At 37.1% G+C, this 26563-nt stretch overlaps 4 protein-coding genes across 4 annotated transcripts; 1 reads left to right on the top strand and 3 right to left on the bottom strand.

The window, feature by feature from the left end:
- Positions 1-604: 604 nt before the first annotated feature.
- Positions 605-4340, bottom strand: LOC103956809 (homeobox-leucine zipper protein HDG11-like). The gene is made up of 10 exons (XM_009368853.3): positions 4225-4340; positions 3621-3738; positions 3325-3516; positions 2764-3213; positions 2553-2654; positions 2255-2461; positions 1798-1966; positions 1417-1685; positions 1244-1333; positions 605-1045 (listed from the first exon to the last, which is right to left on the bottom strand). The coding sequence occupies exons 1-10, from the start codon at positions 4338-4340 to the stop codon at positions 692-694; spliced, it is 2067 nt and encodes a 688-aa protein (XP_009367128.3). The 3' UTR covers positions 605-691.
- Positions 4341-8270: 3930 nt separating this feature from the next.
- On the bottom strand, positions 8271-12419 carry LOC103956808 (homeobox-leucine zipper protein HDG11-like). Its single transcript, XM_009368851.3, has 10 exons — positions 12245-12419; positions 11423-11540; positions 11132-11323; positions 10543-10992; positions 10330-10431; positions 10037-10243; positions 9546-9726; positions 9139-9407; positions 8940-9029; positions 8271-8757 (listed from the first exon to the last, which is right to left on the bottom strand). The coding sequence occupies exons 1-10, from the start codon at positions 12352-12354 to the stop codon at positions 8386-8388; spliced, it is 2091 nt and encodes a 696-aa protein (XP_009367126.2). The 5' UTR covers positions 12355-12419; the 3' UTR covers positions 8271-8385.
- A 1764-nt stretch (positions 12420-14183) lies between these two features.
- LOC103956810 (DNA repair protein recA homolog 1, chloroplastic) lies at positions 14184-20648 on the bottom strand. The gene is made up of 13 exons (XM_009368854.3): positions 20316-20648; positions 20054-20145; positions 19901-19976; positions 19107-19169; positions 18859-18988; positions 18677-18762; positions 18470-18595; positions 18114-18218; positions 17922-17978; positions 17394-17456; positions 17238-17314; positions 15160-15232; positions 14184-14695 (listed from the first exon to the last, which is right to left on the bottom strand). The coding sequence occupies exons 1-13, from the start codon at positions 20550-20552 to the stop codon at positions 14588-14590; spliced, it is 1293 nt and encodes a 430-aa protein (XP_009367129.2). The 5' UTR covers positions 20553-20648; the 3' UTR covers positions 14184-14587.
- Positions 20649-22075: 1427 nt separating this feature from the next.
- LOC103956814 (isocitrate dehydrogenase [NADP]) lies at positions 22076-26147 on the top strand. Its single transcript, XM_048566489.1, has 16 exons — positions 22076-22247; positions 22960-23003; positions 23117-23226; positions 23352-23389; positions 23509-23586; positions 23665-23718; positions 23790-23891; positions 24038-24129; positions 24233-24336; positions 24443-24511; positions 24600-24715; positions 24811-24845; positions 24953-25095; positions 25198-25320; positions 25440-25553; positions 25817-26147. Exons 1-15 carry the CDS (start codon positions 22199-22201, stop codon positions 25519-25521), a joined length of 1239 nt encoding a protein of 412 aa, XP_048422446.1. The 5' UTR covers positions 22076-22198; the 3' UTR covers positions 25522-25553; positions 25817-26147.
- Positions 26148-26563: the final 416 nt, after the last annotated feature.

A 26563-nucleotide genomic window follows, 5' to 3' on the forward strand; every position in this document is an offset into this window, starting at 1 on the left:
GTCGGCCAGCACGTACCTATCTTGGTATTCGGGGAATATCAGGATCGGGGTTTGTCATTGGATATACTTGTGTCTAAGAATTCTAGCGAGGCCGTAACGTTGATGATTGATCCCTCAAAAAACCATAATTAGCAATTATATGGGTTTGTAGCTCAAGTAGTTAAAGAATTATCCTACCCTCAAATTTATACACGGCTTACATAGTTTCATTCATCTAGTGACCATTATTGCTTTGTCATAATATTGTGTGTTACATGAGTTTATAGTTCCAACAAGGCCTTGTCAAAGTGCAGGTATGCTAATGTGCAGTGCACCAACCCTAAACCATAAACTCTAATAAACCCGAACCTAATTAAAACTCATTCCGGCTAAAACCGCATAAATCCGAACCAAATCCAAATCTGAATTGTGAAAGTTGGGTTAGGGTTAGGTTGAGCATCCAATCCGCCCAACCAACCCGAGTTGAAACGCAATGTTAACAATGAAAAACTTCCTAATTTACAGTAGCAAAATAAAAACAAAATGGCAACTTTAAAAAAAATATAAACAAAATGAACAAATTTTGGATGAACAACAAATCTTTCCCCATAAAAATACTGGATGATCCAAACGAACTTTCAAAACGAGTCTTAAAACAGTCACAGAAATTAATTTCTTAGTCTTATGACACTAGTTTTGTTCTTGGCATATGTTAATCCAAGCCAGAACAGTTGAGGGCAACTTTTATTTTTTCAACGTTGGAACTTATAAGAGTATTGACAGTTGCCACTAACTCCGTGTTCATCTGCTTTGAAGTTGTGGGGCTGGAAACCAATATGTGGAAAGCCACTGTAAGAAGTGAACCACATGCACCCCCCATTTCAGGACGACCATCGCGGGATATCATAAACCCCGATGGGAGTATGGACATGTTAGAAGAGTCTTCACCACTTACTGCTACATTGAGAATTTGCATGTCAACCGGAGCATATATGATAAAGGATCCAAGAGGGTCTATGTAGCACTCTTGAAGAATCAACATGTTGTCCTCCGTCGGGGTGAAAGGCTGCTCAATACAAACCATTCCAAACAATTAACCTAAACCGTTTATAAGGCATTAAACTTAACTTAGTTAAAATGAACACCATAAGACTGATATGTTTTCCTCAAACTTCAAACTAGCAATAGTTCAACTCCTGTTTCTGGACTTTTCTTGTCAAAAAAGATTTGTGCAAGTAAAAGTTGAAGAAGGAAAGAAAATTACCCGAACGATGGATATACGATTTTCGGGATGAGTTCCTGTTGAAATGTAGGCAATCTCATGCACTGGATTTCCATTAGAGAGAACATCCCACTGAGAAAAATCAAATAGGGCATTACTACTTGTAAGGTCATATTTCAACATTTAATTACTGATAAATCAAGATATATATAGACCTGAACTCTTGTTTTCTCATCTTTGAAGAAGTTAAGGATCGTTTGCGTCGACAAAGGAAGCCAGAGAGAAGTAGCAACACTGACGATCGTGCCATGCGGTTGTCCTATTTCTGTGCTTGTATAAATAGAGACTTGAATCCCAGTATCGTCAACTTCTGACAATTGGGGGAAGTCAAGATTTCCCGCCATGCTCAACATTCCACAAAAGTTCTTCACCATCCTCTGGGAAAGCTTCATTAAGCTTCTCTTGCCTTCAGGCAAAGTAACCACTAAAAAATGGAAAACATGTTCATCAAAACTCAAAATTAGGCTCCTCTTGCCATCTTTGTATTATTACTTTCTAGTTTTGGAAAACATAGGGGGTGATTGATGAAAACTTACCTCCTCCAAACACACAACCGTTCATTAAACAATGGAATCTCTCACACATCTTTTGAAGAGTAACAATCCATCTCTCAGCTCCATATGCAACACTACTACAAATTAGATCTCTATAGAGCCGATGAGTTTGTGTCTTGTCATCAACCGCCATATGCTCAATCCAAGTAATCTATAATTTTCCAACTCAATACTTAAAAACGATTCTACCAACTAAAAACAAACCAGAAATATTGTACATGAATGCTTTTTGATGAAGCCTGTAATGCCATGAAATAATAATCGTGTACTATCTACTTGTGATGTTGATATGTATTCTAAGTAACCATTGATAATTGATGCTAAAGTATTTATAGCTCCAGGTATTCTCTTGGCTTTTCCCCATTAGATTACAAGCATATCTCTGCCCTAATTTATCATATAGACCTATTTATATGGTTGAAGATTAGATGAAGCAAACCTTGGAGTATCCGTTATGCATGTCTTCTATCATGCATCCAGAAGGTAGCCTCCAAGATTGAGGCTGTCTCACAAAACTTCCTTTTGTGAAGTTATAGGAGACATCAGCGATGACCCAAGTTCCTAGCTCAATTTGCTGACAATGGCGAAGAAAGTAGAAATCCCGCGGCAGTACCAAAGGTGAGAGAACGTGCATTTCTTCATACATCTGCATTAAAAATTTTGAAATGTATGAATAATTGTGAAAAGATATAGGTAAATAATTAGTATACTTAACCAAACAATTGCATTTTATGTACCAACTGCAGGCAACCACTCCGATTTCCTATCATTCCACTCTCGAGAACTTCAATTGTCCTTGCTTTTGTTATGATTGTAGGAAAGAGGTCTTCCCATTTATTCTGCAAAACGAAGCAGGTTTTTCTTAAACTTCTTTAATCTTTGCAGCATTTTAAATTTTGTATGTCAGTATATAGGAAATAATGAAAAGTACCGAGTTATTGAACTAACGAAATCTAGAAACATGTCAACCAAGTATGCTGCACTAATGTGCACTACTCCTGAATCTTTCGAAGACTCGACACGAGCACAAGAGTTTCTGAAGTGATTGGCTTTTGGGAACATCTTATCATAGTTGTCCCGGTTGAGGAGATATCTGCCATCAGTTGGGGATTTCATCCACACAGGCTTGTTGATCTGGAAAAGCTTGATCAGTTCTTCCATGGCACTGGCTGCAATGTCTTTCATGAGTGCCTTCTCCATTTTAACATTTTCGTTTAATTGGTAAGCTATTGCGGTATTGGTGAGATTGAGACTAAGAGGTGGACTTCTGGCGATCACATGGTTCAAGGAAGATCCTGGTGATAAATTTTGCGACGATCCAACTACTGGCGCCAACGATTTAATAAGTGATAGTGGTTTCCCTTTATACTTGGAAAGAAGGCTGGCTACTTTATCATGCTGCAAAAAAAAATATGTATGCCAATCAGACATCATTGTTGTGAATAAAAAATTATATCAAAGGTATGATAGGATGTATAGATAGAAACAGTTTATGTTCCAAATATTTACCTCTTGTTTCAAATAGGCATTCTCCTGTCGAAGTCTTTGTAGATTGAGTTGTCGCTCTGCTTCTGGAATCGATGCACCACCACAAGTTGGGCAAACGACATTCTTTAAGGTTTCTCTCATTAAACAGTTTTCACCACGAATACTTTCATTCAGTTGATGAAGAGCAATGTTTTCTGCTCTTTCATTTTGTATCTGAAAAGTACCATGTAAAGAACTTTTAACCTAACAGATTCAGTGTAAAGTAAGAGAGATGGAAAAAAAAAAAAAAAAATCTAAAGTTTGTTCAAATGGAGAACCTTGTTCTGTGTTCTTTTGTTTTGAAACCAAAACGTGATTTGATTTGCGTCAATCCCCAACTCCCTACACAGTTGTTCACGTTGGTCGTCATCGGGGTGGGTGCAATTCCTGAAAAATCTACACCCAAAGAACCTCGTTATCATCGAAGATAAAGTGAAAAATAAAATAATATATATATATATATATATATATGTGTGTGTGTCTGTGTGTGTGTGTGTGTGTGTGTACATGTGCAGTTATTTCTTTTACTTTGTGGTGAATCAGATCATATCAGGTGATAAGAGCTCATAAATCAAATTCAACGAATTTCATATAGAGATTAGAATTTAAGCAACATCCCTTATAAATTCAAAAAAGTATCCTTTGTATATGCAAATATAGTAGATTTTTTTTTTTTTTAATAGGAAAATGATCTAATTTCATACTCAATGGAGAAAGAAAAGAAAAAATATATATCCGTTTACATTTTTTTAACAATCACCGGAAGTTGAGAAAAATATAAATAAAATTAATCATGCATGTTTTGGTCTTTAAAAATTTAGAACATGAACATAATAAAGTTGTGAAAAATATAAATAAAATTAATTAGAAGTTAATTGTTACTCTTCGAGTCGTTGTATCTGCTCAAAAGTATGGCGTTGAAACTTCTTGTTCTCCCTGCGGGAACTCGATGCTTCATGTCCATCACCAGAAGTTGGATGATTTCTGGGCAGCTCCATTCTCTTCCACACCAAGAAACCACAAAGCCACACAAAATAAATGTTTTTTTTCTTCTTTCTGAGACCACAAAAGAGATACACGAACACAGACACAAGCGCACGCGCACATATATAGTATGACAATTAATTCATATAATCCATCCAAACAATATACGAGTTCAAATCCTCTGTACCTTTTTTGTGTGTGACATCTCTATGATATTTATTATTGATTGACATGTGTTAAGTTTATGACAACATATATAAGGAAAGTTAAGTTTATGGACATGTGTCAACCAATGATAGAGACCATAGAGAAGGCGCACACAAAATGAGTGCAAAAGATTTGACCTCACAATATTCAAATTAAATAAAAATGTATATGGATTTATGTTTTTTTTTTAACAAACGATATATCTACACTAAGGGGCAGAGGATAGGCTTAGCCTAATAATGAGCTAGCCATAATGTAGTTCAAATTCGCCATTGACGAGAATCGAACCTAAGACCTCTCACTTATAAGTGAAGATGATTATTAGCTACTAGATCATAATACTAAATGGCATATATGAATTTATGTTAAGGTCAGATAAGGACCCCAAATTAATACCAAATAAACCCAATCAAGAAAGAGATGTATATGCTAATTTGCATTTTATGGTTCTGAGTGGTCCTAAATTTCTTTATTAATTTGTGTGAAATTTTTTTAATTTATTTTGGTTTCACATTAGAGTACTTAATTCGTAATTAACTACACAAAGGAACAACTAAAACGGAAAATGATGAGGTCAGCGAGAATCCAAGGAGCAAACAAAATGCCAAATGTATTTTGTTTATTCACGTTACTTTCCTTACTTCCCTACCAATTGGCAAAACTTGCTAAAAGTCATTGATGCATGCTCGAAATTCCTCTGAGACAGCATTAATTATGAACAAAACTTTTTTCACAAAGAAATGAATTCTTCTTTTCTTTTCATTTTCATTTTTGAATGGATTTTTTTTTTTAATCTATACATTTTTCAGGGAAAGAGAGGATTCGAAAATTGCTACATGAATTTATGAGAGGGGGAGTTTTGAAGTCGAGACGCATAGGTAGAACCACAACTCCTTATCTACTTAGATATCAGAGCACATGCAATTTATTTTTGCATGGATAAACATAACTACATTTGAAAGTTTTACTTAGCCAAATTATCTCAATATTTACCAATTAATAACTCCAAGTTCTGCATGTGGTAAAATATTCTAGTATATAAGATGTTAAGTTTTCACCCATGCGTCCAGGTTCGAAACTCCTACTCCCTTGAATTATTGTAATAGTTTCCAGTCCTCTCACTCCCTTAATAATAATAAACAAAAAAAAAATTAAAAATAACTCCAAGTGATACACCCCAATTCAGATATCCAAATGACACTTGAATGGCACGTGCGAGCCAACACTCGAGAGTGACGAAAGCCCTAAATATGCGAACCAACAAGAAGGATAGAGAACAAGCAAGAATATAAGAGAACCTATAATCCAAACATCGAATAATAAACAAAAATGATACAGATTATGCAAATGCTAAGTGACAATGATAACGATGCAAATCACACATGAACAAAACGGAGAATCCAACGGTTACAAATCCGAAGTAAAAAGATGCAATATGTCCAGAGCATACCACTAAACAGATGTGATAAAGAAAGGTAAGGCATCAAGTTACAATTATTAATGAAAGGAAGCCATACGCAAGTGGAAGGACACTGGATCACTGGTAGGGAAATACCCCTATGCTTGGGTCGTACTCCTCATCACTATATCCTGAGGGGGCGCAAAATCAAAAGGTAAGTGGCTATAGTTTATATTACTACTAATAATATATGAAAACTAATTTCTTTTGGAACATACTAACCCCCTGTTTTGAAAACACATATATAATACCACATAGTAGGTTTTCCTGAAATCCTAGCATGCCATGAAAAACGTTCATAAAACATGTGTGTATAAACCAAAGTGCAGAAATGGTAGTATCGTCGCCCGAAGGCAAATCCGTAAAACATCCGTAATTCACATAAGTGATGTACTCAACTAGGGGTATCATAGTCGTCTGAAGAAATACATGTCCATCACCCGAAGGTGAAGCTGTACGACACTGGGTTACGCCAGTGAAGAAATCATGGTCCATCACCCAAAGGTGAAGTTGTATGACTCTGGGTTACACTAGAGAAGAGATATATAACATCACACACCGACATTAGCCCCGGGCTAGTAAAGCTGGGGGTCTCATCATAATCGCCTGAAGGCAGTACCTGTCCATCACCCGAAGGTAAAGCTGTACGACATTGGGTTACACCAGTGAAGAAATCATTGTCCATCACCTGAAGGTGAAGCTGTACGACTCTAGGTTACACTAGAGAAGAGATATATACATAAACATCCTCAACTGTGTCCTATGGCCATAGACGTCTACATACCCGTGTTGTGTGGATATGTTGTATGATAATCCACTAGATAAGCACCGAAAACATATCTCGAAAACTCCTGCCAAATCATCTGAGCTCAAAAGCTCAAAACCCCGTCTCATAAATCCATAATAAGTCATATCCGTAAATCCATGGAATCTCATGTTCGTAAATCCGTAAAATAAGTCATATTCGAAATCCATAGAAATTCATATAAGCAAATCCAATAATTCATAATTGTTCGTAAAATGTAATATTCGATAAAGCATAAATATTCCATAAAAGCAATGTAAAGAAATCATAAATTCTCCGTAAAACATATTGCAAAACATGCTCAAATCATGAAATATGATATGCATGCTAGGCTAATATTTTATAAAAACATGTAAGTTAAGAAGGGGTCCACTCACAGGTATTTCATTCCCCGAGAGGTGCTCGATCTAGCGAGGATGGTGTCTCTTCTCTGGCCTAACCTAGAGTAATACAGCTTCACCTTCGAGTGATGGACCATGATTTTCTTCACTGGCATAACCCAGTGTCGTACAGCTTCACCTTTGGTGATGGTTATGCCTTCAGGCCAGTATGATACCCCTAGTTGAGTATACTATTGATTTGAGTTACGAGATTCACGAATTTGCCTTCGGGCGACTATTATTATTTCTGCGCACTGTTTTACATACATGATTTACGAATGTTTTACATGGCATGCTAGGGTTCTCACAAAACTTATATGTAGTATTATATATATGTTTTCAAAACAAGGGGTTAGTATGTTCATAAAGAAAATGGTTTTCTTATTATTAGTGTATTATTATAAATTATGGTTCACTCACCTTTTTGTTTTTGCGCCCCCTTCAGGATTTAGGTTCGAGGCACAAGATCCCGACATCAGGACACTTCCGCATAGCGATCTTTGAGTCTCCTCAGTGTATGACTCATTCCTTCGCTCGGACCCTTTATTATAATTCTTTCTCATTATTCTCCAGTAATTATATGTTCTGAACACGATTTTGTAGTGGTTTGTCTTTCTAATTACACATTTTATTCGTATGCATGTTTTAAAATGGCTTTGTTACCATCGGGTGTTGGCCATCACTTGTCCATCCTGATATTTGGGGATATCGAGATCGGGGCATGTCACCAAGTTCTAGCTACATAAGAAAAATTATTTTTTGTTTCTTACAAGATAAGATGTTAAACCTTTACGGTCAAACTTGATTCTTCATCTACCTAAAATGTTTCCAAAAAAAAAAAAAAAAATTGGTACAAAAGGTACCAAGTTAACAAGCTTGTCTCTAACCAATTGTTACGCGCTTGTAGCTCAAGTAGTTAAGATTATATATCCTATGGTCCATACGAATTAGATGTCCACTCTCTAGAATAATTTTTATCCGTTGAGCGACGGCCCTTCCACTCGGCATCGTCAAATCACTAAGGCCGACTTTCGCCCCTACTCGACGGAATAAGTTGCAAGCTTGAGCAATAGCTGCTTATATATAGCCAATTATTCAAAACGAAATTCAAACAGAGTCTCAAAACAGTTTCAAAAATAAATTTCACAACCTTCTCCGACGGCTGGTTTTATTCTTAGCATAAGAATTACAATTCCACCGCAAACAGTTTAATCCAAGCTCGAGCAGTTGAGAGCAACTTTGATTTTTTGAACGGTGGAACTGATGAGAGTGTTGACAGTTGCCACTGACTCCATGTTCATCTGCTTTGAAGTTGACGGGCTGGAAACCAATATCTGGAAAGCCACTGTGAGAAGTGAACCACCTGCCGTGGAATGGCCTGAATCCCCAGTTACTTCAGCACGGCCATCGCCTGATATCACAAACCCCGATGGGAGGATAGGTATGTTGGAAGAGTCCTCGCCGCCTACTGCTACGTTAAGAGCTGGTACGTCGACTGGAGCATATACGAATAAGGATCCCAAAGGGTCTGTGTAACTCTCTTGAAGCATCAGCATGTTATTCTCGGTGGGGATGAAAGGCTGCTCCACAGAAACCATTGAGATCAATCAAACTGAACTGCTTATAAAGCCAAAAACATAGGCTGAAAAGCTTTTCCTCATCCTTCCAGCATTTAAAGTAGCATGAGTTCAACTTTAGTTTCCCCGTACTTCCGGGATAAAATAATTCTGAAAGGAAAAATGGAAGAAGGAAATGAAACTACCCGAATAACAGATATACAGTTTCCTGGATGCGTTCCAGTTGAAATGTTTGCAATCTCATGCACTGGATTTCCATTAGACAGAACATCCCACTGGGAGAGAAATCAAATTAAGGTATCAGTCATATCACATTTCAAACTCTAATTACTTGGAAACGAAGATATAAAAAATATGAGGAGGATCCTTTTGTTAGTGAGAAACCTGAACTCTATTTTTCTCATCTCTGAAGAAGTTAAAGACAGTTTCGGAGGGTAGAGGAAGCCAAAGAGAAGTGGCAACACTGACGATCATGCCATGGGGCTGTCCTGATTCTGCGCTCTTACGAACAGAGACTCGAACCCCACTGTTGTTCACCTCGGACAACTGAGGGAAGTCAAGTTTAACTGCCATGCTCAGCATTCCACAAAAGTTCTTCACCATTCTCTGAGAGAGCTTCATTACACTCCTCTTGCCTTCAGGTGAAGTTACCACTAAACAATGGACAATAGGCTCATCAAAATCCAAAAGCATTACAAAATGATCCGAACAGAAAAGGGAACGAGAGTTTCTTTTCCATTTTGGCAAATATCAATGTATTATTTTCTAACTGGGGATTAAGGAAGACTTGCCTCCTCCAAACTCACAAGTAGATTCAACTTCATCCATTAAGCAATCGAATCTCTCACACATCCTCTTAAGAGTAATGATCCATCTCTCTGCTCCATATGCAACACTACTACATATAAGATCTCTGTAGAGCCGATGAGTTTGTGTCTTGTCATCAACCTCCACATGCTCAATCCAAGTTACCTACAATTATTGCAGTCAATAAATATGAAACAATAAATGAAAAATAAAATTTGGAATATTGTATAGTGATTGCGAGTAATAATTAATTGTGATGTTGACAGAGCCAGAACAACAATGATAATTGACGAGAAAGTATAAATGTTACCGCATGAGAAGAGCAAGATTGTAGAAAATGTATTAAACTAAGAAAACTGGAAATGTGAGGTATTCTCCTGCCTTTTTCCCATTGGCTTGACAAGCGTATTCTCAGTAACAGTAAGCATGCAGATCTTATTATAAATACTTATGCTAAAGTGATGAAGCTACTCACCTTGGAGCATCCATTAGTCATATCTTCGATCAAACAACCCGAAGGAAGCCGCCAAGATCGTGATTGATTTGAAGAACTCTCTTTGGGGAATTTGTGGGAAACATCAACAACGACCCATGTGCCTAGCTTCATCTGCTGACAATAACGAAGAAAGTAGAAATCCCGTGGCAGCACCAAAGGTGAGAGAATGTGCATTTGTTCATACATCTGCATTAAAGCAATTTGACGTATAACTGATGGTGAAAACTATAGGAAAATAATTAACTCAACAAATCAATGGCTTTAATATGTACCAGCAGTAGGCAACCACTCCGATTTCCTATCATTCCACTTTCAAGTACTTCAATTGTCTTGGCTTTCGTAACGATTGTGGGAAAGAGTTCTTCCCATTTATTCTGCAAAAATAAACCATTTCTCTTCACCTTATTTGATCATTCCAGCAGTGTAATATTACTTTGTCAGTTTATATTGGGAAAATAACGAAAAGAATGAGTTAAAGAACTAACTGAGTCTAAGAACATGTCAACCAAGGTTGCTGCACTAATGGTCACTACTCCTGAATCTTTTGAAGATTCGATACGTGCACTAGAGGTTTTGAATTGATTGGTTCTTGGAAATATCTTATCATAGTTGCCACGGTTGAGGAAATATCGTCCATAAGCTGTGGATTTCACCCACAAGGGCTCGTCGATCTGAAAAAGTTTGACCAGTTCTTCCAAGGCACTGGCAGCAATGTCTGCCATGAGTGTCTTTTCCATTTCAGGGATTTCTTGTAATTGGTAAGAAAATGCAGGACTGGTAAGATTGAGATCAAGGGGTGGACTTCCAATAATCCCTTGGTTGATCGAACATCCTGGTGATAAATCCAGTGTGGATCCAACTACAGACGCAAGCGATTCAATTTGTGATAGTGGTTTCCCAATATATTTGGAAAGAAGGCTGGCTACCTTATCATGCTGCACAAAAAATATCCTTAAGAAGACATCATCAAAGTGAATCCACATATAAATACAATGAACAATAATTAACAATAGAGATCTTTATGAGAGTGATTGAATTTACGGATGAGATTTTATTTATATTCCAAATACTTGCCTCTTCTTTCAAATAGGCATTCTCCAGCTGAAGGCTCTGCAGATTGATCTGCCGCTCTTCTTCTCCAAACGGTGGACCACCACAGGTTGGGCAACTGACATTCTTTAAGGCCTCTCTCATCGCATAGTTTTCACATTGAATCCTTTCATTATCTTGGCGAAGAATAGTGTTGTCTGCTCTCTCACTTTGAGCCTAAAAAATACCGAGTAAGTTATAGATGCAATATAAAATACAAGAACAAAAGGACAGATTGCTAAGCATCCGAGTAAGTTACTGAGAAATATGGAAAACCTTGGTCTGTGTTCTTTTGTTCTGAAACCAGAACTTGATTTGTTTTGGTTCAAGGCCCAATTCCCTGCCCAGCTGTTGACGTTGGCTGTCATCCGGGTGGGCACAGTGCTTGAAAAATCTACATCCAAAAGAACCCCGTTATCATTCAAGATCAAGTGCGACAGATTAAGAAGTGGAAAGAAAAAATACAACCTCAAATTGGAGAAAAATAGAGACCAAGGTTTAATATCTACGATCAAATGCATTGAAATTCAATTGATGATAGAACTGTTAACCGTAAAAGAAAGACAGAATTACTCGAAGATTAGTCTGTGTATGAAAAATAAAAAAATAAAAAGCAAGTCTAAGTCATAACTTTCAAAAGAACCTTTCAAACAAGCATTGATCTGGGATCTATACCCAATTTATGGCCGCTTGGAAAAGATGAGTCTCTCATTAACAGATTTCGAAGTCAGAATTTAATTCACGAAAAAGATGATATCGACATAAGTATTTCTTATTTTTTGGTTGGAGAAACAGATCAGATGATATGAGCACAGCAATCCAATTCAACAAACTTGAAACACATACTAAACCGCATCCCACAGAAATCAAATCCTCAGTGAGGTACTGATGAAAATTCTCATTTGTATGCAGATATAGAAGAAAAACAATCAAGGAAAATGATCTAATTGGATACTCACTAGTAAAAGACAAAGTAATTTCCATGTAGATTTTTTTGTAAGGAACAATCATGCATGTATTGGTCCTTCATCCACATTCAGCACATGAACATAATAGAGTTTAGGAAAATAAGATAAATAATTGAAGGTTGATTCTTACTCTTCGAGTCGTTGTATCTGCTCATTAGTATGGCGATGATATTTTTTGTTGCCTCTGCGGGAATTCGATGCTTCATCACTTGAAGCCCCACCATTTCCCAAAAGCTCCATTCTCTACCACACTAAGAAACACAAAACACAAATCAAAAGCTTCTCTTTCTGAGAGCAAAGAGAAAGAAGAGATACACAGCCAAACACAAACACACACGCATATATACATATATATATAGTGTGTGAAAATTAATTACAAATGCCATCCATACAATATACAGATAATATACATGAATTTCTTACACTGCTCAAATCCAAATAAGGATATGACATTAATACCAAAGTAACCAAATTAAGACAAAGATATCTATCTTAATTTGGTTTTTATGGTTGTGGGTGGTCTTGGATTTCTTCTTTAATAATTTGTGTTTACGGAAAAGTTTCAAATTAATTTGGTTTCACATGAAAGTACCTAATGAGTAATGAACTACGGCCAAGTAACAGCTAAATTAAAAGATGATATCAGCAAGAATCGAGGGGGCTCTGTGCTCTCTGAAACAAATTACTAAAAGTGCAAAAGGTATTCTCAAACAAATATAGGAGACACATTGCTTTCCTAACTTTCTCGCCAAATGGTGAGGCTTGACTGCACGATCAGATTCTCCCAGACCATGATTTATGAACAAACTTAACCTTTAAGAAGAAACGAATTCTCTTTTCTCTTTTCTGTTTTTAAGGATAAATATCATTAAACTTTATAGTTTCACTCAATCTAATCCCAAACTATCACAATTTTTCTTATGTATTACTAGTTAATAAGCAAAATAATTTTGATCACCGAAAAACACGTGTCAATCAAGGTTATAAAAATTCTGAAACCGTTTAGGGAGCCTCCAAACCAATGCGCGATGACAGAGATAGAAACATGGTTGTCTATAACAATTGATAAAATATAAATTTTATGAGGGGACGATATCATTCAGTGATCAAGATTCGCCATCTAAAACCGTTAGCCGGTGTTTCAAGTGTTTAGAACTAATCAAATTGGTTTGTCTTGAAAATTGTTTGATACCACTACTTTTAACTTACGCCGAAGGAGGAGCGAGGGTTTGAACCAGAGACGTAGTGCGCTAAAGGAAGGTCGTATCCACCTAGGCAAGCCACCACTCAAAATCATCGATATTGTCAATGACGAATTATTCGTCACCACTGTTTTTTTTTCTTTGACAATTAAAATGATCTCTAGAAAATATTATTTAGCTCAATCAAGAAAGAAATATCAATTATAATATGAAAGACAATAATTTCATATATACGTAGTACAATTTAGATACAAAATCACGAGAAATGTTGTCAGGGGGCAGCTTTATTTGTCCCGGCAGTTGCTTTCTTGAAGGTGTCTGTCTCACCTCCGGCGCGGCGAGCAGCGTTGACGGCTTTCTCATCATTCTTGGCCGCGGCGTTGGGTGCCTTTTTCCGGATGACGACAGGCTCCCCGTCCTGTACGATGGATCCTCGGCGATCGGCTGAGGTGAAAGAATGTCACTGCAAAATAACTTGATTAGTGTCCCCGATTCATTATTTAACGTTTGGAGGGTTGGGAAGTGTGAAGATTTTCGAGTTCGGACGAGAGAGAAAAGTTGATCGCGAAGATTGTTCGGCTCTAGGTGGCCGAAGAGTTCGTTGGAGTCCGGCGGGACCTTACTGAAATTGTCATAAATTTCGGCTGTCACTTGTCCAACTGTTCTGTAGGTGCTCAGAGCCCATCTGCCGAACACTTCATATTGAATACTTTGTTCGGCTGTTTTATGAGAACTTATATGACATGGGTAAGTCACTATAATGGCTTTCCATCACGTATAAGTCATTGCCAAACAATTCTCGAATCCAAAGTTCATCGAAAAAGAGAAATCATAAGTAAATCCAAATGCTAATATACACGTTTGAAGTTGATGAACTGTATACTTGACAGACGATTTTTAGTTTGCATACAATACGGTAAGGTTTGAGTCATTACCAATGCCTAGTTCAAGTTAGGCATCAAAGAAATACAAATCAAGGGCATGCTTTGAACGTTAAAAGCAATACTTGATGAATGGTATCAGATCAACGACATAACAACTCAAATGGAAATAACCTAAGCCTGTTAGTTCGAAACAAAACCCATCACCCGCCCCACCTCTGGAACTGAACCAGGATCAGGCAGAAACTGATGTCAACTTGTCAAATATCCCGAGTCTTGCATTTGATGCGTAGAGTGGAGCAAACTGGTGCTGTTTCTTTGTGGTTTCCGTAACTTCTTTTGCCTTGATCCAGAACAGAAGACAGTGAAAACACTGAAATCCATTTCTCCTCATTGGATATCCTCGAAATCATGTTCATCCTGTTGGGCAAGTGACAAGTTACTTGTCTGAAATGAGCCTACTTGTCCAGTTCCATCTGTCATCATGGAGCGAACTATCTGCATGCGCATTCAAGAATCGTTCAGTTTCTTAATAGCACATTCCATTTATCCCAATGTCAAAGAAAATTATGCAAAGCACGCAAGAAGGCATTAAATTTTTTCATCAAAACAGATAAACATTGAGGTTTTGTACATTTACCCCTAGTGTCCCTCAAAACAGAAATAACACCAACTTTCCTCAACAAATTTTCATGACCATATGAAAAATGTCGGACTGGATTATCATATTATGTTCATAATTCACAGTATTGACTGCATATGATAACCACATTTTCATTGTGCACATACTGAACGAAAATGAAGCAAAATATACCATCTATACAATGCAGGTAATCTTGACGACTCGAAATACACAATAAGAAACAATGTACTGACTAAGTTAAAAAAAATAATAATAAAGTAAAATAAAAACTGGAGTGTAGCGTCAAGTTCCAATTAATATACGAAAATAAAAAAATCACCTTCTCCATTTCATCAACAAGAAGAGGGTTCTCTCTCAAGTACTGCAATGCTTTATCTCTTCCTTGTCCTAACCTTTTTAAATAAGATATAAAAGCCAGTCATTAGCCGCAACAGTTTTTTAATTGAGAGAGAGAGAGAGAGAGTAACAGTTATAAACAAGAGAATTCTTGAGTTATTTGTAAGAAAATAAACCTTCCCCTTTCATCTCACCTAGGAGTTATTTGTAAGAATTCTTGAGAATTCTTGAGATAGAAAGAATAAAAGCCTAAAGTTAGCTGAGGAGGTAAACCTTCCCCTTTCATCTCACCTAGGAGTTATTCAAAATTTTAAGGGCAGCCCATTTAAGTAAACATCTTCACATTAGTGCTGGTTAATGAGAGTTACTTCGGGGACAAAGATAAATAAAATATACATACTTTGCTCGTATGTTGATAATGCCGAACCCTCTGCCTCACTTTTGTGTACAAGACAATCATAAAATACTTTGCTTTTATGTTGATAATGTGAAAACCCATTTAGTTCAGGATTTAAATCTAGACAAGAGAGGCTGCGGTGATTTCAGAAGACTTTTCAAAACATCAAGGTGTGTGGCATTTCACGTGTTCATGGACTCAGCAAGGTCCAAGCTGGGAAATGGTTGAATGTTCCAAAGGATCTTATTGTTAAGTAAATAAGTGGAGGTTATTTAGTAGCCTGCTGATTCATTACTTTTGGCAGTAGAATAAATAATGCATGTCCCTGGCCACCTTTTGGGAATTAAGACACTGCTCCCAGCTTATTATGTCTTCAAATGTGGCCCTGGAGAAAGGAATGGGTGTCTATTGGTCTGTCCTCGAAGAAAACGAATTTGAGGTTTAATAGCCTTTGCTCACCCCACATCAGTCTGTAACCATGAAATTGTAGCAAAAAGGGCTGATAGAACTATCTCCTACTCATGGATCTGCAACTTTTACTAGAAATTTTGGGGATTGATAACAATATTGTGCTCTTTTGTTCCCACAATCATTTGGGGCGTACAGATTTAGAGGGTCAGGGCTACTGAGGGTGGTTGCCAGTGTGGGTTAAATAAAGGAAATTGGGTTAGGCTGATCAGGCATGACAGAATCAGGGCAGGGCTGCTAGAGTTTAAAAGGAGGATCATTAAAAAGTTGTTGACATTGAAGAGACTGTAATTTGTTTTCCTACAAGAAACAAAAGAAGGAAGTCAAAAATAGAAGATTGATGGGAAGTGACGGGCAGCCTCAGTGTCAAACTTACCCTATTGCATCACGAGTCCATTGAGGTAGGACCCAGTACAATTTAGATAACATGTGGTTTCACCACAGATCTTTTAGCAATACCTTGAAGTTGGAGTACAGTTCAGGGTTGGGAAGGTTTAGTCTTTCTTTTTTTAAAATAATAAGGCGCCTCCCTCTTACTTTCATGTGAACTTAAACGGTGCCTGGCCTTATTTATTTGAGACCTGATAAAGCACAAAATGCTTCCTAAATGAGAAATGTCCACAGTTTCCCTTCTAATTAGCAATACCAATAATGCATCTCCTCAACTTTATTTACCAATCTACTAAGTACATCCATAATTAGTGTGAATTGGAAAGCTGAGAGTGGTTCTCCTTGTCTCAAACCCCTTAATGCACCAAACTTACTCCTCCACCTCCCGTTATTCAATACCCCCAAAACCTTTTCTCTCCAAAGTGAAATCTGTGTTCCCTTGGGGTTGCAAAGAATTGAGAAAAGTAAGCAAACTTATGCTGGTCTGATTTTGTGAACAATGTGCATGAACAGTGCATGATAAACATTGTTAAGAAAGAAGAAACAGGAAAAGTAAAACCTAGGAATACACGTCTTCCTTAAACAAAACATTCAATTTTAATAATCAAACTCTACTTGTCTATGGGTTTGCATACTCTTTTCTTTCCGAATATGAATAGTATTCTGAATGAGAGTCCTATTTGATCGAATATCCAAACTAAACTCAACAACAAAAATGAAGTCTACTGCATGAGTTTTTACGAATGCCCAACATATAACTACAAGTTTAAGAATTAAAACCTGAAAATAGAAGTTCAAGTACAAACCTGTGGTCCCCATAGCTATACCAAGAACCCTTCCTCACTACTACATCCATTGCTTCAGCACAATCCAATATGCAACCCTGAATGAAAGAATGAGTTAAAATAGATTGTGGCTTCAACCTTTCGGGCTGGGAAGATCAAATATGTTGCAATACTCACCAATTTACTAACTCCCTCTCCAAAAACAATTTCAAATTCAGCTTGTTTGTATGGCCTCGAAACCTACAACAACTTAGGATCAGGATCCTTTCACTTATAAAGCCATATTAATCAGAAATGTAATAAAGTTGTTGAAAATTAAATGAATGGATGTGATAAAGAGCAGTGCCAATAATTATGGAATACTGTCAAAACCTGGGAATCAGGAGGCAGTCAGCAAAAGTCCTCTTAAAATGTATGCAAATACGATAACAAAATCATTTAGCCAACAAAGGATAGCATTTTCCATAAAATGCGAAGAATCAAAAGGGATAAATGGCTTTTGACAGAAAACTCTACTGAAAAATTAGACCAAATATATATATTAAAAAAAATCACATTTTCATACTTTAAACCATTTATGAAGTTTCTAGTGAAACTGCAATAACTGCTTCAAGTAATCATAAAGATAACAACAGAAGTGTTCCTTCTATGCTTGGTGCACAAGCCTCACAGATGTAGAAATGATTTTGATGTACTAAAAGTTACCTTACTCTTTACTACTCTTACACGAACCCGAACCCCAATTTCTTCATCTCCCTTTACCTGCTCAGTATAGAAGTATGTTCTATGAGAAACAATATAGAAACTCTGTTTGCTGATTTACACAGATAAATAGATATTATAATTAATCTATCAAATCGCTATTATGAATTGAGAAAAAGTGGCTATTGTGCTTACAGACTTTATCTTCCCTGTAGAACGTATTTCAAGCCGAACTGAGGCAAAGAATTTTAATGCAATTCCTCCAGATGTCACTTCCGGATTCCCATAATATACACCGATCTTGCAACATGGAGTCAGGCTATTAGTTTCTGGAAGTGAACTAATTGTGATTTAGGGGGAAAATAACTAATAAGAAAAATTGAGGAACAATTACAATCATATACATATGAAAAATTGTTGATTCAGACTCAGACGCTCAGCCCTAGGTACTCGATATCCAGGTATGCGTCATCATAAATATTTGAAAACTTTAATGCTCAAGTATGTGCCATTCGGAAAAGAGAAGATGTGAACAAATTAATAGAAACTACCTTATATCTGATTTGATTTAAAAATATTAGTGTACATCCAGCTTTAGATGCATTTCCTGACATTTTGCGCAAAGCTTGGCTCATAAGACGTGCTTGCAAACCCATTTGCTGCATCCCTATCTCACCCTATACGTGGCAAGATTTGACAGTGAGATATGAAAAATTGCACATCGAACACTTATAATTACAATATAAAGAGAAGCTTACTTCAATCTCTGCTCGTGGAGTGAGTGCCGAGACAGAATCAACACAGATAAGATCAATGGCACCAGATCTGCACATACGATCTGCAACTGAGATGACAGAAATCAAATCATTATGTTAAGAATATACTAAATGTATACTTAGGCATCCTGCTTATGACAGACTGAATAAGTTCAGAATAGTACTCTCAAGTGCCATTTCACCATGATCAGGCTGACAAACAATCAAATTTTCTACATCTACTCCCAATGCTCTTGAATATGCTGGATCAAAAGCATGTTCTGCATCAACAAGCATAGCATTTCCTCCAAGTTTCTGCATATTACCATTGAAAAGCTAAATGTTGGTCCAGTAAAGATCTAAATCCTTTGAAGCAGCCAGTATTCAGTTACTAGAAACTAAAGATTCCTGATGAAAGTTGAGGAAGCTATACCTGCACCTCTGCAATTGCATGGAGTGCTAGAGTGGTTTTTCCACTACTTTCTGGTCCAAATATCTAGAAACAATACAAGGATAAATAAGCATTTTGTGCAAGAACTACCTAATACAAATAAAGAAAGTGCAAACTGCTTCCTTGGGCCAACATGAATCCCGTTAATTACACTACTCCAATCACTCTAACAAAATGAAAGTCATTAGGAGAAATTTCCATATGTTTATAAAGCTTAAGTAGCATGTCAAATTCACCCACTGGAGCTTAAGCAATAATGTGATTGCATCTTTATTAAAAACTATAAGTAACCATGATGATTGCACATGCTGATAAAATAACCAAATTTTTGGCTCTAATACAAAAATGAAAATAAAACAAAATTAAAAATCCACAAGCAACAATGAAAACGCCAAATCCCCACACCACACCAAACTGGTGCAGAGTTTACTCCAAGTATGTAATAAAGCAATGCACAAAAATGCAATCAATCTCCTACAATTACGAAGATTTCTTTAGATACTACATCTTTTACGAAACTTTCATTTGATACATCATCTATTACAAAGATTTCTTTTCCAATGAAACAACCCGTCTTTGGTCATAAAAAGTGAAAGGAAGGAGAAGCAGAAATTGGTTTTTGGGCCTAACAAAACCTCTCCACATTCAGAGCAGGGTGAAGGGAAACCATCGAAATTCCAATCCCAAACGGATGCAAGTGTAACTTAGCAAGCAAAATAAAGAAAAAGAGATAAACACAAAAGTAAAAGCAAGAAAGCATACAATGGGATACATACCTCCACAATTCTCCCTTTTGGAAGGCCACCACCTAAGGCAAGGTCTAATGTCAAGCAGCCACTGGGAAAAGTTTCACTGCAAAAATAAACAGACTTTTAAATAATCTACATTGACGGTTATATGATATGACAAGGAGACAGAGAAGCACATACACCAGAGCTCCACCGGCACTTCCTAATCTTGTAACACTTCCCTTCCCAAATGAGCTATTTATATCATTCATTGCCGCTTCCAGTGCTTTTTGCTGAAATAAAAAGCACTTTGGTAATCAGAATTTAACTACCTTCAGCTCAAAGTTTTAATCTTTCTGCGTTTGAGTTTGTGGGTAATCACTGGTAAAAACACTTTTTCTGCTTTTGGGAAGCAAACACGTAGATTGAGGCGAAAAGGCTAAAAGGGTTTTCGAAACCATACCCGGTCGATGAAACGGGGGTCGGAGTCGGCGGAAAGAGCGCCATTGACTTTGGCTTGGAGCTCGCAACAAACCCTTTTGATTGGCTTCACCGCCATGGAGTGTAGGTTGAAGCGCTGCGGGAGAGAAGAGTGGAAGAGTAGAGGAGAAGGTAAGCAGTGCGAGTGCGACTGTGGGCTTGAGAGGGTGGGCGAGTACCTCATGCTTCCTCCGCTGTTGCCCGTGAATGCTAAACCCATTACTAAACCTCTGATACAACCCAATTTTTGAGATGCAGCAGCACCCGAAACGAAATGTGAAAAGTGATAGAGAGAATATGAAGGAAGGGGAAGGCTCAAGCCCTCCGCACCAATGTGATGAGAAACTAATTGTTAGGCAAAAAATTAGCCAAATTGAGATGATAATTTAAATTTAGAAAAAAAAATCTCAGATTAATATTCTATGTTTTTTTTAGTAGTAACAATATATTTTACACTAAAAAAAAAAAATGAGAGTTCGGCTAAGTCACATAGGTAATTTAATTAGGTATCGAATTAGTCATCCACGAGATTCGAACTACCAGACATTAATATTCTATGTTGGTTTCAAATTTTACAATTTTTTGTAGGGTAAAAGAAAATTAATTTAGAGAGAAGCCTCTAAAACACCTGAGAATTCTAAAATCATACAACAACGCATTTCTAGTTTGATAGGGAATACAACACAACCATGATAAATATACATATTGTCGCAGTTATGTCCTATAGAGAGGTAATGGCATCAACAATGAAACTTCATAGTCCCACTCCACCAAATCAAAAGAGGAAGCCAATCATTTTATGTCCTCCACAAAAGTTCTAATTGTCCAAGGAACCTCGCACCAACATCAATAACAACTTTCGAGTCACCTTCAACAATGATCTTCCTGAGTCTGCATTGTTTTGGAAAATTTAAGGCATCTTGAAGATCAGTTGCTTGGCCCAGAGTGACAGTGCTATGTCCCAGACGGCGAGAATAAGCTATTACAAAAGTTGAAGTTCATAATTAAGGAATTTCAAAAAAATAAAAAATACAACAGTTGATATGAAGGTATATGTTATGAACTTGTTTGGAAATGTTTTTAAAATTGCTGAAAGAGATTTTGGTAAAAATGTTTTTGGAACCAGTCCTGAGTAAAAATGCAAGTAAATTTTGAAAAAGCATTTTCCTCCTTCTCCTTGGGGGGTGGGGGGGCGGCGGCGGGGCGGGTGGGGTTGGTTTTCAAATTTTTTTTTTTTTTTTTTTTTGTTAAAGATTAAGCAGAAGGAGATGATGATGGGGAAGAAAGAGAAGGGGAGAGAAGGGACGACTAAGGTTTTTTTTTTTTTTTGTACTTTACCCTATTTAAAATCTCTCTTTTTAATTTTGTGATATAGTGTCATTGTGCGCAAAAAGGTGGTAGGTGGATCAGCCCCAATCACCAAATCACCGAAAGAAAAATTATGCATTTTTGCTCATCATCATTTAATGTGATGTATACTCACTATCATATTTATTACCATTAAATGAGTTTGAATTTTGAGAATTGTATCTATCTACTACACGAATTTCAAAATTTAAACTCATTTAACAGTGATAAATATAAAGTGATGAGTATCCACCGTATTAAATTAAATGATGGTGAGCAAAAATGCTCTCAAAGAAAAATAATAATAAATGAGAAGAAAAACAAAAGTTCTCCGTTGAACATTGGTTCACAACTCCCAGTATAAATACAAAGAACAAGAGTGACTCTGTGTCTTGTGCATCTTCCTATAATAATTTGCCTGCCTCTCACCGTTGAAGAGTCGCCGTTTCCATTCCCCTCGTATCTACATATCTACCCTTCCAATTCCAAGCAATCACTCCCAGACGAACACAAGCACCAATGGCTTTCCAAAAGATCAAGGTCGCCAACCCCATCGTCGAGATGGACGGTGAGATCCCTCTTCCATCTATATATATATTTTTCCTCCGATCTGATTGTTTCCATCGCCGATTATCTCAACTTATTCATCTGCTTGTTGTGTCTCGTTTTGGTTTTATCCCTTGACTCATTGAGCTGAATTTGTGACGTCCACCAAATGTTTGTTTGCTTTTGTCTTGCGGAAAGGTGCTGCCTTTTATTTTTGTGTTCTCTTTTTTCCTTTGTTGATCGAGTAAAAAGTTGGTAGAAAGAAAACCCACTTGCCTGAAATGATTTGTTTTCCCCAAAAAATATAAAATTGAATAAATACGACTGTCAACTTGTTACTGATGATCTGTACAAAAAATAATCTTGATCTCAATTGGGAGAATTGTTTGATGAATTTTTTATCGTATATTATAATTAAATTGTGTTTCATCTATATGTTACCGGCCTCTTAAGAATTGAACCGTGATGAATCGATGATTTTTTCAAAGAAAGGATGTTAAAAGTTTGAGGCATAAAATGTTTGGACAGAAGTGTTCGGTCAGAACTCACCAAGATGTTCTTTTTAACTCATGAAAGTGTGAAGAACTCGGAATGCACGGCACAGTCATACTCACACTGCATGGCACACTTGTTGATTTCAACTTTACGAAACTAATACGCTTGTGTACATGGGTCGAGACTCGAAGAAATTTCACCGTACACTTGTTCATGCTGTCTTTTGATATGTGGTACAGGGGACGAAATGACAAGGGTTTTCTGGAAATCCATCAAGGACAAGGTATCTACATCTTACTCTTAAGTGCTTCACTAATACTACTTTTTGTAACTACATGCTGTTGTGATCAAGATGGTGGTTGCTTATATGATTCTTTCTCTTTGTTGTATCTGCAGCTTATTTTGCCATTTGTGGAATTGGACATCAAATACTTTGACCTTGGTCTTCCTCATCGTGATGCCACTGATGACAAGGTTACTGTTGAAAGTGCCGAGGCTACTCTCAAGTACGTTTATCGCATCTCTACTTAAAGTTCTTAGAACAGAAGAACAAGAAGCGATTATAGTATCTTTTTGCATGGAAATTTTATTTTGCTATTTCATTCCGCATCTCTAACACTTGGTATTTTAGGTACAATGTAGCGATCAAGTGTGCAACTATTACTCCAGGTATACACTACTGAACAATTATACATGCATTTGTTTTCTAACTCTAGATCCTGTATTAATATTTTCATTCGTCGCCGAGAGATTGACAAAATTCATGATATTGTTGTTATAATTGACAGATGAGGCTCGTATGAAGGAGTTTAACTTGAAGAGTATGTGGAGGAGTCCCAATGGGACTATTAGGAATATTTTGAATGGTTAGTGAACTGTCAACTATACGTTTTCATCTTTTGAACAATTTTCTTTTCAAATTACAATGATTGCTTTTTCTACAGGTACTGTTTTCAGAGAACCAATTATTTGCAAAAACATCCCTCGCCTTATCCCAGGTATTATAATGTAATATAGTGATTCTATAGTTTTGTCGGATTAGACCAATGCTTATTGTTTCTGTTTTCAGGCTGGACAAAGCCGATATGCATTGGAAGACATGCTTTTGGTGATCAGTATCGAGCAACTGATGCAGTCATTAAAGGACCTGGGAAACTGAAATTGGTGTTTGGTAAACTTTTATCTATACTTTGATAGTATTAGATTTGTGTGCAGCACTGTAGTTTTGTAGGATTATACATGCAGAGTTTCTCTTGATAAGTGAAAGTTCTTAAATTCCTTTAGTTTTTGGTCTTATTACATGATAAATGCTTGCAGTGCCAGAAGGAAAGGATGAGAAGACAGAGCTAGAGGTTTACAACTTTACAGGGGAGGGGGGAGTTGCATTGGCCATGTATAACACTGATGAGGTTTAATTTGTTACTCCCTTCGTGTTTCTGTTGAAAGAATTTCTTGATTGCTGTGAGTCACTGGGTTTGCCCCTTATATTGTATATCTGTCTTGGGTATGCAGTCCATCTGTGCTTTTGCAGGGGCTTCCATGACCACAGCTTATGAGAAAAAGTGGCCTCTTTATCTTAGCACAAAAAATACTATACTGAAGAAGTATGATGGAAGGTACGCAGATTCCTAATTTCCCTGTTTTGACAAACAAAAAGAGGATTTGACATTTGTACTTATCATTATCTTACCTATCTGTATTTTTGTTTGTTCATGATATAAGATTCAAGGACATATTTCAAGAAGTTTATGAAGCTAACTGGAAATCAAAGTTTGAAGCTGCTGGCATATGGTAAGGAGTCAGGACGGCGATTTTATTTCATAGAATGGATCCTGAGGTTAAATGGTGTTTTACTGATTATATACTATTGGATTGGAAGGTATGAGCATCGTCTCATTGATGATATGGTGGCTTATGCACTTAAAAGTGATGGTGGGTATGTTTGGGCATGCAAGAATTATGATGGAGATGTGCAAAGTGATATGTTAGCTCAAGGTTCGTACAACTGCCCGTTTGCTAATTTTTGTTTCGTCTCATCAATGATTTGCATACTGAGCGATTGCAGTTTTTAACTCGTGGTTCTATTGTAGGGTTTGGATCTCTTGGATTGATGACATCAGTACTGGTATGTTATACCTGTTTCATGTGTATTTGCACTTATCCCTGCATCCCTTACTCCCTAATTTGTGTGAATCCTTGTCCGTCACTTACTGGAGTATTTCATGGGTACAGGTGTGCCCAGATGGAAAGACTATAGAAGCTGAAGCTGCGCACGGTACAGTTACTCGGCATTACAGGGTTCACCAGAAGGGAGGTGAAACGAGTACAAATAGCATAGCTTCTATCTTTGCTTGGACAAGAGGCCTAGCACACAGGTATATTAGAAAGATTGTTTTCCAAGTTAGCGCTCCTCTTTGATATCTTAATGTTCCTTGAAAAGGTCAGTAGATCTGAATTTGAATGTGTCTTGGTAATAGGGCGAAGTTGGATGACAATGCAAGACTTTTGGAGTTCACTCAAAAACTCGAGGAAGCTTGTATTGGAACTGTGGAATCGGGGAAAATGACCAAGGATCTTGCACTAATTCTTCACGGATCCAAGTAAGTATTTGAAGTTTATTTTATCTTTATAATTTGTCTCTCTGCGAGTGTGAGTTGTGTTTTCTTGTGCCTCTATTTGAGCAGTGAGTTTATTTAAAACATGCTTTCGTCTGCTGCAGGCTGGCTAGGAACCACTACTTGAATACTGAAGAGTTCATTGATGCTGTGGCCGAGGAACTGAAAGCTAAGCTTGCTTGCTAGGAACCACTGCAGTTTCCAGACTTGGTTTGGAGGTGAGTTCCATCTTGTTTTCCACCGTTTCTAGAATTTTCATCACAATCTTATTGAAAGTAATGTGACCTAATGCCTGTTTGTAGGGGAATTTCTAAACACAATTTAAATTTCTTGCTTCATTTTCTTGTGATTCCCGTGTTTTCTTGAGAAACTATTCTACCCTCTCCTCTCTATTTTTTGGTTTTATTGAAATAGTTTTCTCATTTAGCGCAAACGTTTTCTTTTATTTTTTGTAGTTAATGACTTCTAGGTTGTGTTTCAGGGATAGGCAACTGTAGACTTCTGTATTTTGAAATAAGGCAGGGGGGCGGAAAAAAGGGAAGGCTCCGAAGGGCGGAAAAAGGGAAGGCAGGAAGGGTAGAAAAGGCGAAGCCAAGGGTGGCGGAAACTTCCCCCTCTGGTGTTATGTTAGTGTTGTTAACTCATCTGTTTCTTGTGTGTGTTAGTTTCTTGTGCACCATTTGGATTCTCGGCTCTTATTGATTTGCTTGTTCTTTCCTCCTCGTCGGTTGGTAGCTTTGGCAATTTTCCTTCTTCATGACTCACCTCAAATTTTATGACTCCTCTCTTTATAGAAGAACATTTTAATTTCATACGCCAATGGGAAGCTAGCTTTTTGAATGGCAATAGTGGGTGAAGTGCCTTTTGTTCTTCATTGGCAAATGCATTTCAAAAAATAATGGCAGATGGTTCGTACCTGTTGATCTCTATCCCCCAAGGACACGTCGATTTTCTCTTTTAAAATCCATTGAATCACATTTGATTGAATACTCTTGAATTTAACTCTCGTGGAATCCTTCGAATTCCCAACTATGATAATTTCCCCTTTTTATGGGAAAACTATATTTGTCATTAGGGTCTCGTCCTTTTCAACAATGTTAAAGGAACTTTCAAAAGTGTTACTCTTAATGATTTTATGTCATTTCATGTTTTTTGACACAATGTTTTAATGATAAATAACAAACAGTCCCATTTTTTAGAAAGTCCTTTCAGCATGTCTCAGCCACCT

This window comes from the organism of the source record quoted next, unplaced genomic scaffold, assembly GCF_019419815.1.
Source record: "Pyrus x bretschneideri cultivar Hongxiangsu unplaced genomic scaffold, Pyrus_bretschneideri_v1 Contig41, whole genome shotgun sequence".
Classification (NCBI taxonomy): Eukaryota; Viridiplantae; Streptophyta; class Magnoliopsida; order Rosales; family Rosaceae; genus Pyrus; species Pyrus x bretschneideri.